The following is a 16,350-nucleotide window of genomic DNA, read 5'->3' as shown; positions in this document are numbered from 1 at the left end:
TCCTAAGATGGGAAGTAGGCAATGGAGACAACCAGAGAGGTACACTAGCTACATGGCGTTAATCAGTCAACTAGTTAATAGTGAGTCTTCCATCTATCAGGAGGTCCCACATTAGCAGGTGTGACGAGATACAATAGTTGAGGAGTACATCTTAATCATGCAGAACGATGTTTGGGAGGTTGTACCTAGACTGACAAATAGGGCGGTGGCTGGATCAAGCTGGATCTATAAGATCAAGCATAGTGCAGATGGATGCATCAAAAAATACAAGGTAAGGTTTGTGGCCAAGGGGTTCTCTCATAAGGAGGGAATAGATTATGAAGACACATTCGCTCCTGTGGCTAGGTATACTTCTATAGGAGTCATGATCTCATTAGCAGCACAAATGGGATGGAAAATCCATTAGATGGATGTCAAGACAGTGTTCCTTAATGGCGATTTGGAAAAGTAGGTATATAGAGCACCCAGAGGACTTTGTTGCACACGGCAAAGAGATGTATGTGTGCAGATTGAAGAGATATTTGTATGGGCTCAAGTAGTCTTCTAGGGCATGGTATGAGCGGATTGATAGGTACTTGCAACGAATGGGATTTATAAAGAGTGAGGCAGAAACGAAAATCTACTACTTGGTGGTTGGGGGTGAGGTTCTCATTCTCGTCTTCTACGTGGATGAATTTTTTCTTACAAGTTCATTGGGGCTCATAAAGGAGTGTGAGAGAGATCTTGCAGTTGAGTTCAAGATGAACGATTTGGGGCTTATACACTATTTTCTAGGCATGGAGGTGTGGTAGACAGATGATGAGATTTTCCTTGGACAAGGAAAATACTGCATCGAGATCATGAGGAGCTTCGGGATGGAGGATTACAGAGTCATGTCTACACCCATGATCATCAATTGGACGAAGATAGATGCATCCAGGGAGAAGAATGTAGACCCCACCTTATACAGGAAATTGATAGGATCTCTCATGTATTTGGTCAACACCAGGCCAAATATATCCTATGCAGTAAACTCTCTCATTCAATTCATGGTGGAACCGAAGAGAGTGCATTGGTCAGTAGCTAAACATGTGATGAGGTATTTGTACGGGATTATCAAGTATGGCATCATATATGCTTGAGGTGATGGTGTCTGGTTGGTTGGCTATACTGATGCAGAATGGGAAGGTAATATAGTGGATCAGAAAATCACTTTAGGGTGTTGCTTCAGCATGGGATCAAGAGTTGTTTCTTGGTATAGTCAGAAGTAGAAGTCTGTGGCACTGAGTTCTGCAGACACAGAGTACATAGCAACTAGCACGGCTACAAGTGAGGCCATATGGCTTCAGAATTTGTTAGTAACCTTGTTTGCTCAGAGGGTTGAGACAATGGTGATACAATTCAACAATCAGAGTTGCATTAAATTGTCTAAGAATCTGGCGCTTCACGACATGTCCAAGAATATAAACATTAGATATTGTGAAAATTCCAAACTGGAATCCTATTGCAGCAACTGGTATTATTTCTCTTAATTGTTAATTAATTTAACAATTTATCTACTACGGAAAATATCGAAATAAACACACTGCAACATTCACAAATAAAATATTGCAGAAAAAATAATGCGCTGGAAACTGGGAAATGCTAGCGCGCACACACACAAAATATGAGACAAATTTTTGGACAAATGTCTCCGGAAAAATCCAACTTGTGAAAATCGGTGCAGTAGTGAGGGTTTTTATATTATGCAGCAGTGAAAATCTGAGTACAATCTGGATACCTGAAACTGGCAATCCACAGCAAGAAATTCTAGGCAAAATTATTGAAGGGAATTTACCCTTCCTCCACCAGCAATCCCAGCACAACCTGCCTTCAGAAACTCAGCCCTCTGACCCTCTGCGTCAGCCTCTGCGCAGTTTGCTTGACGTCAAGCCTCCAACCAGTCTCTGATGAAGTCGTTCTACCTCCAGCTACTGAGGAAATCGTCTCTCCGGCCTTCTGGAACCTCTACCCGGCCTCTGGAACTGAGAATGATTTTCTCTCCAGCAAATCAAACTGCCCTCTCTAAAGCTACTACGCAATGCTCTGCGCTGCCTCACTGGGATAACTCGGCCCTCTTGTTGCTGCCTCTCCAGATCTAGAAATCTTCCTCCAGATCATTGTTCCTACCCCTCACTCACTGCTTCGATCTCTGGCTTTCTCTAGCAACTAACTGTTGCTACTCAAGAAATCGAACTACTCAAGTGTCTTCTCCATCACCACATCTGTTGAAGAAAATGTAACTAGGTTCAATATTCATACATGTAATTTTTTATCTTTGTACTTGTAAAGAAAAGAAATATTATTTTTGAGAATTATAAGAATGAGTTTCTTGCTCATTCCATAGGTCTAGGAAAGTCAAAGAGTCAAAGAGCTCTTCTTGAGCATTTATGTAATGTATATGAGTCAACCTAGAATCTAGTTCAACCCTCCAAGACAAGCACAATCCTCTTGAAGAAGGCAGCAAGCTAAACGATGAAGAAAACAGTTGCCAGCAAAATCGATATAAAGAAAAGCCACGTCGGCTCAGATGAAGTGACACAACAGTTCACATTCATGTAGGCTCATTTATAGAGACAGAACAACTATAAATAATATTAAAAAATCGCAAAAGCATAGACAGAATCTCGCATTACTCTGTGGCTTCGAAGAAGGCAGTAAGGTGCAGTCACAATGATAACCATAGTGAATACCCTCACATTCATCTCAGAAATCTCGATCAAGTTAAAGGTTACAAGAATCTCGGAGGAAGACTTTATTATAGAATCTCGATTGAGGAAAGGGTCTATAGTTCTCAGATGTAGATTATAAGAGTACACACTCTCGGCATAAATATCACAGTAGTGTATGCACAGCATGACAAAGACGAGGATAATCTCTAAACACAGTCACATACTCGATGAAGCTCTCTATGTTGTCATAGTCATGGTAACAAGGATGATCACAGTCTCAATATAAAGGAAGGATCTCAATGTACATCAAGGTGTCATCATAGGCATGAAGGATTAACATGAGGACTTCGATGCAACAGTCACATGTATATATCTATATACATGTCTCATCATAGAAACCTCATCTACATAATGATGATCTCGGTAATTACCGGAAACTGCCGAAACAGCAAAAGCATCTGTCTCCGAAGGAAGGCAGCATGACGTATGAGATCATGGGTAGCATAATAAGCAGCATGATGATATGAGCATGGGCAGCATAATGATGCATGATGATATGAGCATGGGCAGCATAATGATGAATGAGATCATGAGCATGGGCAGCTTGATGATGAATAAGACCATGGAAGATGCAGCATGAAGATGAGAGCAGCTCAGTCATCAAGGTTCAACACATGTGACAGTACAGCAAGGTGTCACACGGTAATGTGCAACAAATAGACGAGATGCAACACTATGATAGGTGAACGAGTCACCTTAGAGAATCAGTTGAAGCAATATGTCTTCAACTGATCTCATGCCGATATCAAAAGTCAAAGTGATTGACTTCTATTGTAAATGTACTATCTCTCTCACTTTCTCTGTTGAACTTTGAAGAACATAGAAGAATTGATCAAGGGTTTCACCACATTGGGGTTTGTCCCTGGCTAGCGCCACATCTTGTGTCCTCTTGTCTTGGCTTGTCTTCTGCGATTTATATTTATGTTCTATCTGCAGTTTACTTTATGTTGATGTGATTGCTAATGTGGAAAAGAAATTGAAATAAATTGCTCTAGCATAGAACATACCTAAAATTAACATGGTATCAGAGCTGAGGTGAAGACAATGCCCAAGCAAGAGTGAAAGAGCAATCACCAAAGACAATAGGGACAAGACAAAAGGATCAATGGGTTCCACATCTCTCTTCTAAGTTCACAAAGGGTGAAGTCGAAGCAGAACATATTATCAACATAGCGTAGCGGAAGTTTCTGATGGCCCATCTAAAGATCACTTCATTAGGAAGTTTGGATCTAAGGGTGGAAGGAAAGGCGGATGCCTTGGTTGCAATAAGTTCGGCCATTATGCGAAGGAGTGTCTGAAGGTAATGCAGGTCATCAAGGAAATGGTCGACTCTTCAAAGAAAGCAAGGAACCCCGAATCACTTTTATGTACCTGATCGCAAGAAGAACCTGGTGTCCATCTCGAAAATGGAAGTCAAAGGTTTCAGGGTGGCACTCATCGATGGAAAGGTACATGTTTGGAAATAGAATTTTCAAAGATGTTTTTGAGTTCAGGATTGTATCAAATTGCAAGAAGTCCACTGGGGACCATGTCCATTGTCACGTAGCACCGAAGATCTGTGAGTCAGATGGTGACAGGGATGCCTGAATTCAAAAGGACCATGAAAGTACATGTCTGAGATGTGCCGAAGGAAAATATTACAAGGGGAGTATTCCCCTCGTGTAGCAGGTCCACAGGTCTGGAACAACCCAAGGGGTCTAAGATTGATAATCAGGAATCTCGCATATGCAGGTGGAAGAAAGCCCTCTATGGCTTGAAGCAAAACACCCCAAGCATAGTATGAGAGGATCGATAGCTGTCTGATAAAGCTGAGATTCACTAGGAGTGAAATGGATCCAAACCATCCGAAGGTTGTGGATGATAGACCTCTCATACCAGCACCTTATGAGGACAACCTACTTCTAACAGGTGCAGACCCTCTCATTTGCAGAAGTAAGAGGGAGTTGGATTCCAGATGTGGAATGGTGAACTGCAAGCCTGTGACTACCTCGAGGATCTTAACTTTCAGAAGTTATATGGTAGTGATGTCGGACCAAATTTGGGAAATGCCTCTGAATCTCATAAACTCATTCGCATTGATGTTCTTGGTGAACTTCCGTCTGGACATATGTTTTGCAGTTAGCATGGTGAGCTCATATTTGGTTGAACCTCACTGGATTGGTGCCAAGAATCTTCTGAGATGTCTTCGGGGCACAATCTCTCATGGATTGAGATACACTGCCAAAAATATGAAACTGCATGATTATTCGAATACTGATTGGGCAGGCAATGTGGAGGATCACTAGAGCACTTCTTAGTGTTGTTTCTCTTTGGATTCTGCTTCGATATCATGGATGAGCAGGAAGCAGAAGTCAGTTGTTATAAGCACCGCTGAGACCGGATACATATCTATGAGTATGATCTCGTATGAAGCTGCCTGGTTGGGGAAGCTCTTCAAGTGAGCTGTTTGTACCACTGTGATTCTCTGTGACAACCAGAGGTGGGATTCGATTATTGAGGAATCCCGTATTCGACGATTGCTCCAGCAGATAGACATCAGATACTACCTTATCTGGGATATGGTAAGTCTATGAGTAAGGAAGCTCCATCGCTATGAGATGATGTACAGGTCACTACACTTTGTCTAAGCCCTGGGGGAAAGATCAAATCTGTGATTTTCCTGAACAACTTGGAGTCGTCAAGAGACCTTTGTACAAGGGTCCTACATGTTGTATACATTGAGCTCTGGGAGCTCTGGGGGCTTGTGGTTCTTACTGGAGCAACATACGACCACAGGGTGACTCACCCTCCCCTGGTGGTGCGCACTGGGATAGGATGATTCGCTCTCCTGTGGACAGGATGATTCGCTCTCCTGTGGACAAGATGATTCGCTCTCTTGTGGGACAAGATGATTCACTCTCTTGTGGGACAGGATGATTCGCTCTCCTGTGGACTAAGTCACCAGGTTCGAGTTCGAGTTCGAGTTCGAGGACCATGAAATTCGAATAAAGTTCGGCAACTCAAATTTTGTCGATAAAATTCGACATATAGAAATTCAAAAAAAAAAAAGTATATTAAAGATAGAGGGCAGATTTATACACTTATAAAGACTATCTTATTGTTAGAAATTATATTAACTGAAATATACTTCATATTCAGCTATGGAATACCCATAAATTTGACCAGGAGGGAACCATTATAAGCTGGAAGGTCTGCGGAAATGTAAAGTTACAAGGAATGATATTAATGTAAAAAAATATTATTTATTAACAAAAATAACATCATTATAACAATATACTAATTATAAATTCAATATATCACTTACAAAAATAAAATATAAATAGTAAAGATAATACCCTATCTCACCATCACTTAAACTAAACCTGTTTAAATAATAAAATTTTGACTTAACACTAATTTTATAAATATTATGATTAAAATTAATTTTATAAATATACATAATTAAAAGAATTCTATAATTTTCATAAAATATATACTTTAAATATTTGCGTAAGGATTTTCTTAAAATATATATTGTAAATATTTTTATATAATTATGATAAAGAGGAGCATTCATCTTTCTCTAAATATAATTAACTGCATTTCAATTTCTATCAATGATATAAGTTATTATATTGAAAGTTTCCATTTAAGGAAAAAATAAAATGGATTAAAATAATATTATATTAAATATTATACAAATATTTCAATTTCTAACAATGAGATTCGACAACCACCACATGAGAAAGAGATGAACTTTGTTGGCTTGTGAACTCGTCATAAACGCCGAGTGGGAATGAGTCCTGCAAGGCACAATTATTGACTACCGCCGGCAGACGAAAATAACTAGCCGGGTGCCGGGAAACTGACACTCGATCAGATTGCGTCCGGCAATGGAATTGTCCTATGTGGCATTAAATGACGTGGCATTATTCAATCAGGTTGCTTCGTTTTCGATTGGTTGACCTGTCATGTCGGATACGTGTCAAAGTAGATGAAGCGTCCAAAACACATATATTGTTAGATTGCATTATCTTGAATCTGCGTCAACACTCAACAACGAAACCAATGAAACCTAAGGCTAAAACAGCAACACTCATACCCGCGGGCGCGAAAAAAGGAATTTTAACGCATCTAAACGAATTTCAACGCATCTAAACGATTTTAATGGCGAATTTAATCGACAAAAATTCGAATACGCCATGAAATTCGAATACGGCATGAAATACGGCGAACTGGAACGAACAAATTCGAATGAGCTTGAAATACGGCGAATTTCGAATTTTATGGATTAAATACGGCGAATCCGGTGACTTAGCCTGTGGACAGGATGATTCGCTCTCCTGTGAACAAGATGATTCGCTCTCTTGTGGGACAATATGATTCGCTCTCTTATGGGACAGGATGATTTCCTCTCCTATGTAGCAGGATGATTAATTCTCTTGTGAGGTCTGGATGATGTGCTCTCCATGACGATTGTGTAGCAGGTTGATTAATTCTCATGTGAGGTCTGGATGATGTCTTCTCCATGACAACTGTGTAGTAGGATGATTAATTCTCCTGTGAGGTCTGGATGATGTGTTCTCCATGACGATTGTGTAGCAGGATGATTAGTTCTCCTGTGAGGTCTGGATGATGTGTTCTCCATGACGATTGTGTAGCAGGATGATTAGTTCTCCTGTGAGGCCTGGATGATGTGTTCTCCATGGCGATTGTGTAGCAGGATGATTAGTTCTCCTGTGAGGACAGGATTGATTAAGTTCTCTTGTCGAGGCATCCTACCCATGCAGTCTGGGACTCATGGGAAGTACCTCTCATCTGATTAATGAGCAGGGAAATGAGGATAGGGACCATAGTAGTACCGATGGACGCATCGTTGTATCTAACGTACTCCCTATTCTAGGATGACCTTCATTGATCTAGGATCAATGATACTGGTCTCGACCAGTGGTAGGAGTTGTACCCACTGTGACACTGACTTCAGGTCGGTTGAGGACTGGTCTGGGACCAGTGGTAGATACTCTGAGACTGACTTCGATTCAGTAGAGTACTGGTATGGGACCAGTGGTAGGAGTTGAACCTACTATGACACTGACTTCGGGTCGGTTGAGGACTGGTCTGGGACCAGTGTTACACACTCTAAGACTAACTTCGGGTTAGTGGAGAATGGTATGACACATTCTCGATCAATTCTTCTTCTTCATGGTTCAGTAGAGCTAAGTTGAGCAGAGCAGAGCTGAGCAGCGCAGAGCTGAGCAGAGCAGTGCAGGGCACTGATAGCAGAGATAGTACAGTTGGACATATGGATCAGCGAATGGAGTTCTCCCTAGTTGAGAGGGAGTGTTCAAATTGGCAACTAGGGCCAAACTCCATGTGGGTCATATTATTTATGGCAGGCGATATTTTTATTGGATCCCTCTGATTGAGAGGTGTAGGATTGATCTAAAGATCATCCGATTCTAATAAGTATTATGAAGTTATGAATTTATTTATGTTATGGACAAATTGTTAAGTCAGCCAACAACTTATGTAGGCTCAGAAGCCCAACAGTCATGTCTATTCAACCTCTACGTTTTAGTATAAATAGAAGAGGACTTCAAGTCATTTCTACACACACTTGGATCTCTTCCTCTCTCTACTTGTCTTTGGGTTTTAGTAGGAGGAGAGATCCTAAGGAAAAGCCGGAAAAGTCGACACTGTCGGAAAAGCTGGAAAAGCCAGAACTGCCGGAAAAGCCAGAAAAGCTGGAAAAGTTGGAACTGCCGAAAAAGCCGGAAAAGCCAGAACTGCCGGAAAAGCTGGAAAAGTCGGAACTGCCGAAAAAGCCGGAAACGCCGGAAATACCGGAAAAGCCGGAAAATCCGGAACTACTGGAACTGCCGGAAAAGCCGGAATTGCCGTTAAAACCAGAAACGCCAAAAAAGCCAGAAATATCGAAAAGCCGGAAAAGCCGGAAATACCAGAACTGTCGGAACAGCCAGAGCATTTGACTCCGAAGGAAGGCAACATGATGTACGAGATCATGGGCAACATAATAAGCAGCATGATGATATGAGCATGGGCAGCATAATGATGCATGATGATATGAGCATGGGCAGCATAATGATGAATGAGATCATGAACATGGGCAGCTTGATGATGAATAAGACCATGGAAGATGCAGCATGATGAGCAGCATGAAGATGAGAGTAGCTCAGTCATCAAGGTTCAACACATGTGACAGTACAGCAAGGTGTCACATAGTAATGTGCAGCAAATAGACGAGATGCAACAATATGATAGGTGAACGAGTCGCCTTAGAGAATCAGCTGAAGCAATATGTCTTCAACTGATCTCATGCCGATATCAAAAGTCAAAGTGATTGACTTCTATTGTAAATGTACTATCTCTCTCACTTTCTTTGCTGAACTTTGAAGAACATAAAAGAAGAATTGATCAAGGGTTCCCCACATTGGGGTTTGTCCCTGGCTAGCGCCACATCTTGTGTCCTCTTGTCTTGGCTTGTCTTCTGCGATTTATATTTATGTTCTATCTGCAATTTACTTTATGCTGATGTGATTGCTAATGTGGAAAATAAATTGAAATAAATAGCTCTAGCACAGAACATACCTAAAATTAACAACTACAACACATGAATTCCTATAAAATGTTCGTCAAAAACTGTAATATATTTAAGACTGCTCAAATATACCAAAATGCAAATGTTTTCAGTAAAATCCAACCATTTTTCATTCTTATAAAAGTATCTTTATAGACCTTACATCAACTGATTACAAAATAATAGTCTTCAAATTAATTACAATAATTTAAAAATATCTAAATATCTCCAAGTTCATGCATGTGGAAAAAACCTTAACTACATTCAATTTTTTCCTAAAAATATTTGTTGGTGTTGATATATAAGTTAGGTGAATTATCTTTCAAACTATCTTCCTTGAAAATAGAAACAGGTCCCTAATTGATAACACAGCATCCTCACTGGAAAAACAGGATCAATTTTCCACCAAAACTAACTTTATGTTTGATCTTTTCTTTCATTCGGACCTCTTGGTGAAAACTGTTGATACTGCTGCTGTTAGCTCCCTTGGTTTTTTGAATTGTGCATTTCGTTGACAGATTGGCTATCTGTATTTCTGCTCCACTTGTTTTTCACCATTCGCTGACAGTGAGAATGTTAGCTTCTCCAAAATTGTTGACAATAGAGATGTCATCACTTGTCTTTCAAAATCGCTGACAGTAAGGTTGTTGGCTCTCGTCCCTAAATCATATTCTATCAGCGAAGATACAGTTTTGTTCAAAATAGCTGACAGTGGAACTGTCAGCTTCACCAAAATCGTTGACGATGGGAATGTCAGCTTCCTGACTGTTCCGCTATATGCAAAAAAATTGTTAGGCCGACTGACAAAATACCCTGGTTTGTGAAATAGATAGTCAAAATTTTAAGCTTTCTCCCCCAAGCCTCCTAGTTAAGGGTACTAGCTTCCCTGAGAAGTACATCCACCTTCTCCAGTCTTTGTTTCTTGCTCTGCCTTGTCTCCATAGGACCCTTCCTTTTAGCTTCTCTACTCTTTTAGAGCCTGCAACTTTCTTCTTGTTAATGATCAAGTCCTTCAGAGGTATATCATCTACATTTATCACTTGTTTAGCCAATTTTGGGTTATTCTTTAGTTTGATTTTAAGCCTTAGCTTATTTGTTGGCCTAGTGTGGGGTTTTTTGCCTCCTTCAAAAACTGGAAACAATGGTTCTTCTTCAACTTGACTTTCCACTTCAATTTCTTTGTCTTTGATATTTCTTTGTATTTTCTTGTCTGTAGGGGATGCTGTAACAGGTGAACTCGTGGCCTAGGGAGAACTAATAGTAGGGGGTAAGCTTACAAGGGATGTAGGGTCTAGCTTACCAAGCCTGGCACTCCTCCTTTGGTAGATTTTGGGGGTTTTAGGGCCAGAGGATGTAGAAGGGACCTCTGTGTTCTTTTGGCTAGGAGTTGGCTCAATAGGGGCTTTTCCTTTGGTCTTTTTCCCCTTTTTAGTGGTCTTTGGCCTTCCTCTTTGCCTTTTAGGGGGTTGAGGTTGAAAACCTCCCCAAAACAGGAAGTGGCTCCAAGTCCTCCCTGCCCTAGCTAGCTGGTTTTCAATTAGAAGTTTGATCAGGGCCTTGTGATATATGAAATGGGAGGAGGGGTTTGTTCGAGCCCTGAACCTAGCTGCCATATGCCTAAGACTTTCTAGTAGATAAAAACAGGGATTAATTCTAACTTGACTAACTAGATGTGCAAGGAAGTAGAAGTGATAGAGGTTTACCCGATTGAATCTCCCTTCGCAGGTGAAGTATTGCTGATAGAGGTGAAGAAGGGCATGCCATTTGTCCTGTAACCATTCCCTCTGAACTTCGGCCCTCCAGTTCTGACCCTTGAACTCCTCTTTCAAAAAGAAAGGGACATTGATCCCTGCCAACACGTGACTGTGAAAAATCCTTTCTCCATTTGTTGGTAAGGTTGTGGCCTCAGCAATTGACTGCTCTGTAACTATAAAAGATAGACCCCCAACCTCCACGCGATTCCCATCAAAACCCTAAGCAAAAGACCAAGCCACTGCATCGTGGTAGTCAATGCAGCAGTGGAAAAATTCACTCCAACCGGCTTGCTGAAACTATTGTTGGATATCAGGATATATGTCCAACAAATCCGGTGCTTTGGGCTCAGAACGATTTGCTTTACCTCCTTTTCCCATTGCACTGTGTGGTCTTCCCAAGATTCGATCCTGAATCCCTGTGAGTAAAATGGGTTCAACAATGCCAAGTGTGATTAACTCCAAACTAAAAACAAAGATTACTAATTGTACATGGTAAAATATCTTGACATGCAGAACAAAATATTACAGCTATGCAGGTGAATGATTACAGAGTTGAGGTGATAATTACAAACGGGGTTCATATCATATGTTAAAATAATTACAATAAAATTCACTCATAGTGGTCGAGAACACTTATTAACCAATACTTTTTGACTCCTTCGAGCCGGATAAAGACACGTTTTAATGATATTGCTGACACTGACGTGGTCAGCATAATCACAACCTTTTAAATTTAAAATTTTGTTTTCGCACTGACGATTGACCTATCAGTCAAAATAGAATTGCTAATGAGCTCGTTGTCAGCGAATTTCTTCAACAAACTATATCATATCACTAAAATGTTGATAGCCCCGCTATCAGTAATTTCCCTATTTATTACATCAAAAGTGTTGACACTGAAACTGTCAGCCTTTTCTGAAAAAACCTTTAAAATCAAAGTTTATTGTGATAACAGGCATTTTCTTCATGTCATTTTTATTTTAGCCCTTGAAATATAATTAATATAAGACATGTTATTCATGTCAAATTCAAAAGAGAAAATTTTGAACTTTGACTTTTTGGCTCCAAACTTGTCAAGTCGGCCCTCCTTCAAGTCAAGTCGACCCCAGGCAGAGAGACACCCATTCGGCCAGCCAGAACACTATATGTAAGGCACTTGACCTCCTCCTCTCAGCACAATTCGATCACACACATAACAAAGTATCTTCAGAGCATCCAAGCAAACGAGAAGAAGAAGAAGGACGAAATCATCTCAAGTATCTCTCATCTATCTCTTTGGATTCACACGTGTGAGTTTCTCTCTTTCTACAGCTTCGCACGTGTGGTTCTAGGCAGCAGGTCCAAACTTCTGGGCAGCACATTCTAGGAGGCCAGATTTCGGCCTAGGCAAATTAGACAAGGCCAAGTTTGTTGGGCAGTAGATCGATTTGACAAGAGGCAGTTTGACCAGGTTTGACCATTATATTTTTGGTCAATTTGACCATCATATTTGACTAGTAGAATTAGGTGTATCTCCTGTTGAATTGAAGAATTTCTCTAAGAGAAAAAGGTGGTTGGATTTTTCCCCAAGTGGATTTTCACAAGGTAAATCTTGTGTTGTCTTTGTGCATTGTGATCACTACTGTCCTTGTGCATTTATAGTTGAATTTCTGAGGTGTAATTGCTTCATGATAAACTGGAAGTGCTAAAAGAATACCAACATCATTAGAAGTAAGTATCAGCTTTCAGAAATTAGTGTTTGTATCTATTGCACTTGAAAAATCACCATGTTGTTGGCCTTACATGAAAAAGATTAGGACTGACTAAAAGCATGTTGTTTCAAATTCAGTCCATGTGTGATATAAAAATGTGTCAACAGTCCCAAAGAAATAGAAAGCACAATGGGCTGATGCGAGATGGTCATAGAGGGTAAGCTCTCCTAAAACCTAAATGGGCCTTTCACAATCATAACAATGAAGATTATTTTGGTCTATCGGGCCGTTTCATAACACTTTTGTTCCCTTTCTGGAAGTTACACCAAGTGAACCAAAGCTCAAGAGATTAAGGTGGCAGAATTTGTTAGGATCGTACGCCTCCAGGCTAGCCTTGAGCCCATTCCAGGCTGTTTGCTCCCTCTACGGCATTCTGATAAAGAGTAAACCTCCTTTGGGCTTAGATTTGTTTAATGATATCAAACTTTCAAAAATCGAAAGATCATTTTCAGAAATAAAATGTTTGAGATGGAAAAATACCCCATGCATGACTAGCTTCTCCTATATGAGCTGATTTGGATTCAACCTGTTGAGAGTTTCCAATTCTTGGGGGATCCTCTGTAACTTCTCAAAAAATGTGGCAATACATTGTGGACAGACCGTCCAAAGGGATGGAATTATGTACTATGAAACGCTATTATGAGCTGCATGACATCATACTTGCACCAAAAGCCACATATTGTTCTTCGTATTTGGTCCCTTCCCTTCCAATGCTGCATATAATAAGATCATCAAGCTGCTGATATATTTTATATAGGTCAACGACTGTTGCAAACAAAGGTTTCTGCAAAGTATAATAGAACATTTTCTGCATAATCAACGATGGAAGAAAGATGGGGTTTATAGGTGTCTGCAAACCAGGCAACACTAAGTATTCAGAATATTTCTTTCGAAACAGGGCTACTCTGGTTTGCCAAATCATGGCAGAATTAAAGACTTCTGCAGATACCAACATGTTGTTATGCTAAATAAATTACTTAGGAGTGTACCAGATTACTTATGCAGCAAATCTACCGACTAAGAAAGCGTTGTACTGTCATTGAATTAAAAAGGTAACCTGTTTTGAGGTACTCGGTCTCCAATCCAAGCTGATTTGCTGAGTGAAACAATTGCTGGCGTCCGCATTGCCGAAATAAACATCACTGGAACCAGGAAGTAATATGGCGATGCTTCAAATACTAGGATGATGGACGAATCCCAGTCTTTGATACTACTGATTCAATGAGAAATCGTTTATTTTGTTATAAATACGTGTCATTTTCCTGCCAGGCCATCCTTCCGGGTGCTAGAATAGCCGCATTTTAACTGACAGTTCTAAAATGGATGCACAAACCACTTAAATTCTGAAAAAATTAAATCTGGATAATGTGCATCGCAAATCGATTACATAGACAAAAGACGTGATTCATTATAAATCGATTATATGGACAAATACTAATTGTAAATATTTTACCTTTTACTCTACATTTTTTTTCACATGGCTAAAATTATATATGTATATATATATAATTAAGTTTATATAAGAGTAAGTGAGCAAAAGAAAAAGATAAATGTGTTAAAGGGCAAGCAAGTTCTAGACCTAAACATTCCACAGTGGATCATGGCATAATTTTAAGGCACATCGTTGAAAATGTTTGGGAAAAAAAGGAAGTTTTTTTGTTACTTTGTTGATTTCATAAAAGTCTTTGACACAGTCCCTAGGGATAAGTTTTGGCATAGAATGGAGGAACTTGGGGTTCCCACGCATCTTAGAGCATTTGTGCATAGGTGTATGAAGAGGTGAAGGTTAAAATTATAACTTTAGTAGGTATCTCTAAAAGTTTTAGAAGTGATATTAGGGTCAAGCAAGGTTGTCCACCCTTTTTGGTTTACATATAGACAAACTTGAAGAGTGGCTAAATTCGCAAGGGGGTGGCAGTATCCATTTGGGTGAATTTGTTATAAGGCTTCTTTTGTATGTGGATGACCTTATCATGATTGCTAAATCTGCTTTTGGTTTGCAAGATCACTTACTTTCCCTTGAATATTTATGTAGAAGGGTGGGGATGCAAGTCAATATTAGCAAAACAAAAGTAGTGGTTTTCTCTAACTAAAGAAAACATAACCAGCATAAGTTCTACTTTGAAGGAAACACTCAGGAAGAAGTTGTGGATTACAAATACCTCATAATTGACTTCAACAAAAATCTAAGTTGGGACGACTGTAGAAAGAAAAGAACTTTGGGGGGTTGGAAAGCATTTCATGCTTTTCAAAATAGGTGTAGAGAGACAAAGTTATGGGACTGGAAGACCACTCAAACTTTTTTTGGGCTTTTACTGATTCTAGTGATTCTCTACAGCTGTGGACTGTGGGCCAGTAGTACATCTAACATGCAGTGGAAACAAATTGAGAAAATTCATAAGCACTTGATTACAAACAAGTTCAAAATTAAAAGTGTAGTTACTTATTATATATTGTTGAGTGAAATGGAGGTTGCTTCTATTGAAGCAATCACTATGGTGCAAATGGAAGAGGGCAGATGGCCTAAGGTTGTCTTTATTGACATATTGTGCAAAAGAAAGAAGGCTTGGATGCAGCAAAATAACAAATGGTTTAATAAATGGGGTATTTGTTTGAACATGTGTCCCGCAAACAACAAAGAGATAAAAGCTTTTGTTATGGATAAGTTCCACAAGCATACTTGGGATAAGGATCTAGGGAGAGAGAAAAAGTACTATATTGAAGAGTTTAATCCCACTCTTAATCATCAACAAAAAGTGTACATAAGGGCCAATATTTCTTGGAGAGCCAAAATTCTTATTACTTAGTTAAGGACTAATTTGCATCAACTTTGTTGTGAAACAGGGCACTCGTAAAGGCCAAAAGAAGTGTGGGAAGAAAGAGTATGTATTTTTTGCTCTTCTGGAAAAGTGGAAATAGAAAAGCATTTCATTTAGAATGTGAGGCCTTAAAAGACAACAGGGAAAGTTATATAGATATTCTGGAAGCTAACTCTTGGGATAATTTATTTAGTGAGGGGTTTGTCGAGAAGTTGGGAGCATTTATTGTGAGGCTTCACAAGAAAATGGTTGAATACAGGAATCAAATGGTGAAGCAATTTGTCCCATAGACTATCTTTAGACTCGTGAACATTAAAAATTATTTCTTTTTTTATTTCTTTCTTTCTATATATAAGCAGACTAAGACAAAGGTGTAAATATTTACCTTTTTACTGTAAATACATTTTTTTCACATTGCTAATATATATATATATATATATATATATATATAAGCCTAGATTCATTTTAACGAGAGGGATCAAATTAAGTATAATTAAAATTATAAATATAATTTTATTTTTGTTGTATTTTCGCTAGCTCAAAATTTTAAACAAGAGATTACAACATCTCTGCCATACTAGGATGGAAAATTTTATGTTTTTTATTTTATTTTGTTTTATCACCTAGTCAAAATGTTTAATAGTACATTACAACATCTCTATTTATTATTAATTATAAAAATAATTAATATTTATACAT

At 39.2% G+C, this 16,350-nt stretch overlaps 1 protein-coding gene across 4 annotated transcripts in view; it reads right to left on the bottom strand.

The window, feature by feature from the left end:
* Positions 1-14,226, bottom strand: part of LOC149173515 (FKBP-like peptidyl-prolyl cis-trans isomerase family protein) — a 378,064-nt gene extending 363,838 nt beyond the window's left edge. Inside the window, exons 1-3 of one of the 4 annotated variants that reach the window (XM_089424637.1) lie at positions 13,890-14,226; positions 13,691-13,771; positions 13,313-13,545 (exon numbers count right to left, since the gene is read on the bottom strand). In XM_089424637.1, coding sequence (XP_089280763.1) covers positions 13,313-13,317 — 5 coding nt within the window. In that variant the 5' untranslated portion in view covers positions 13,318-13,545; positions 13,691-13,771; positions 13,890-14,226. The remainder of the gene's footprint in view (positions 1-13,312; positions 13,546-13,690; positions 13,772-13,889) is intronic. The other 3 variants (XM_089424636.1, XM_089424634.1, XM_089424635.1) reach the window with 3 other exon arrangements.
* Positions 14,227-16,350: the final 2,124 nt, after the last annotated feature.

This window comes from Pinus tabuliformis, chromosome 4_2 (assembly GCF_031772625.1).
Source record: "Pinus tabuliformis cultivar Carrire ecotype Pingquan chromosome 4_2, CPIR1, whole genome shotgun sequence".
Classification (NCBI taxonomy): Eukaryota; Viridiplantae; Streptophyta; class Pinopsida; order Pinales; family Pinaceae; genus Pinus; species Pinus tabuliformis.
This window is presented reverse-complemented; position numbering and strand designations above follow the sequence as displayed.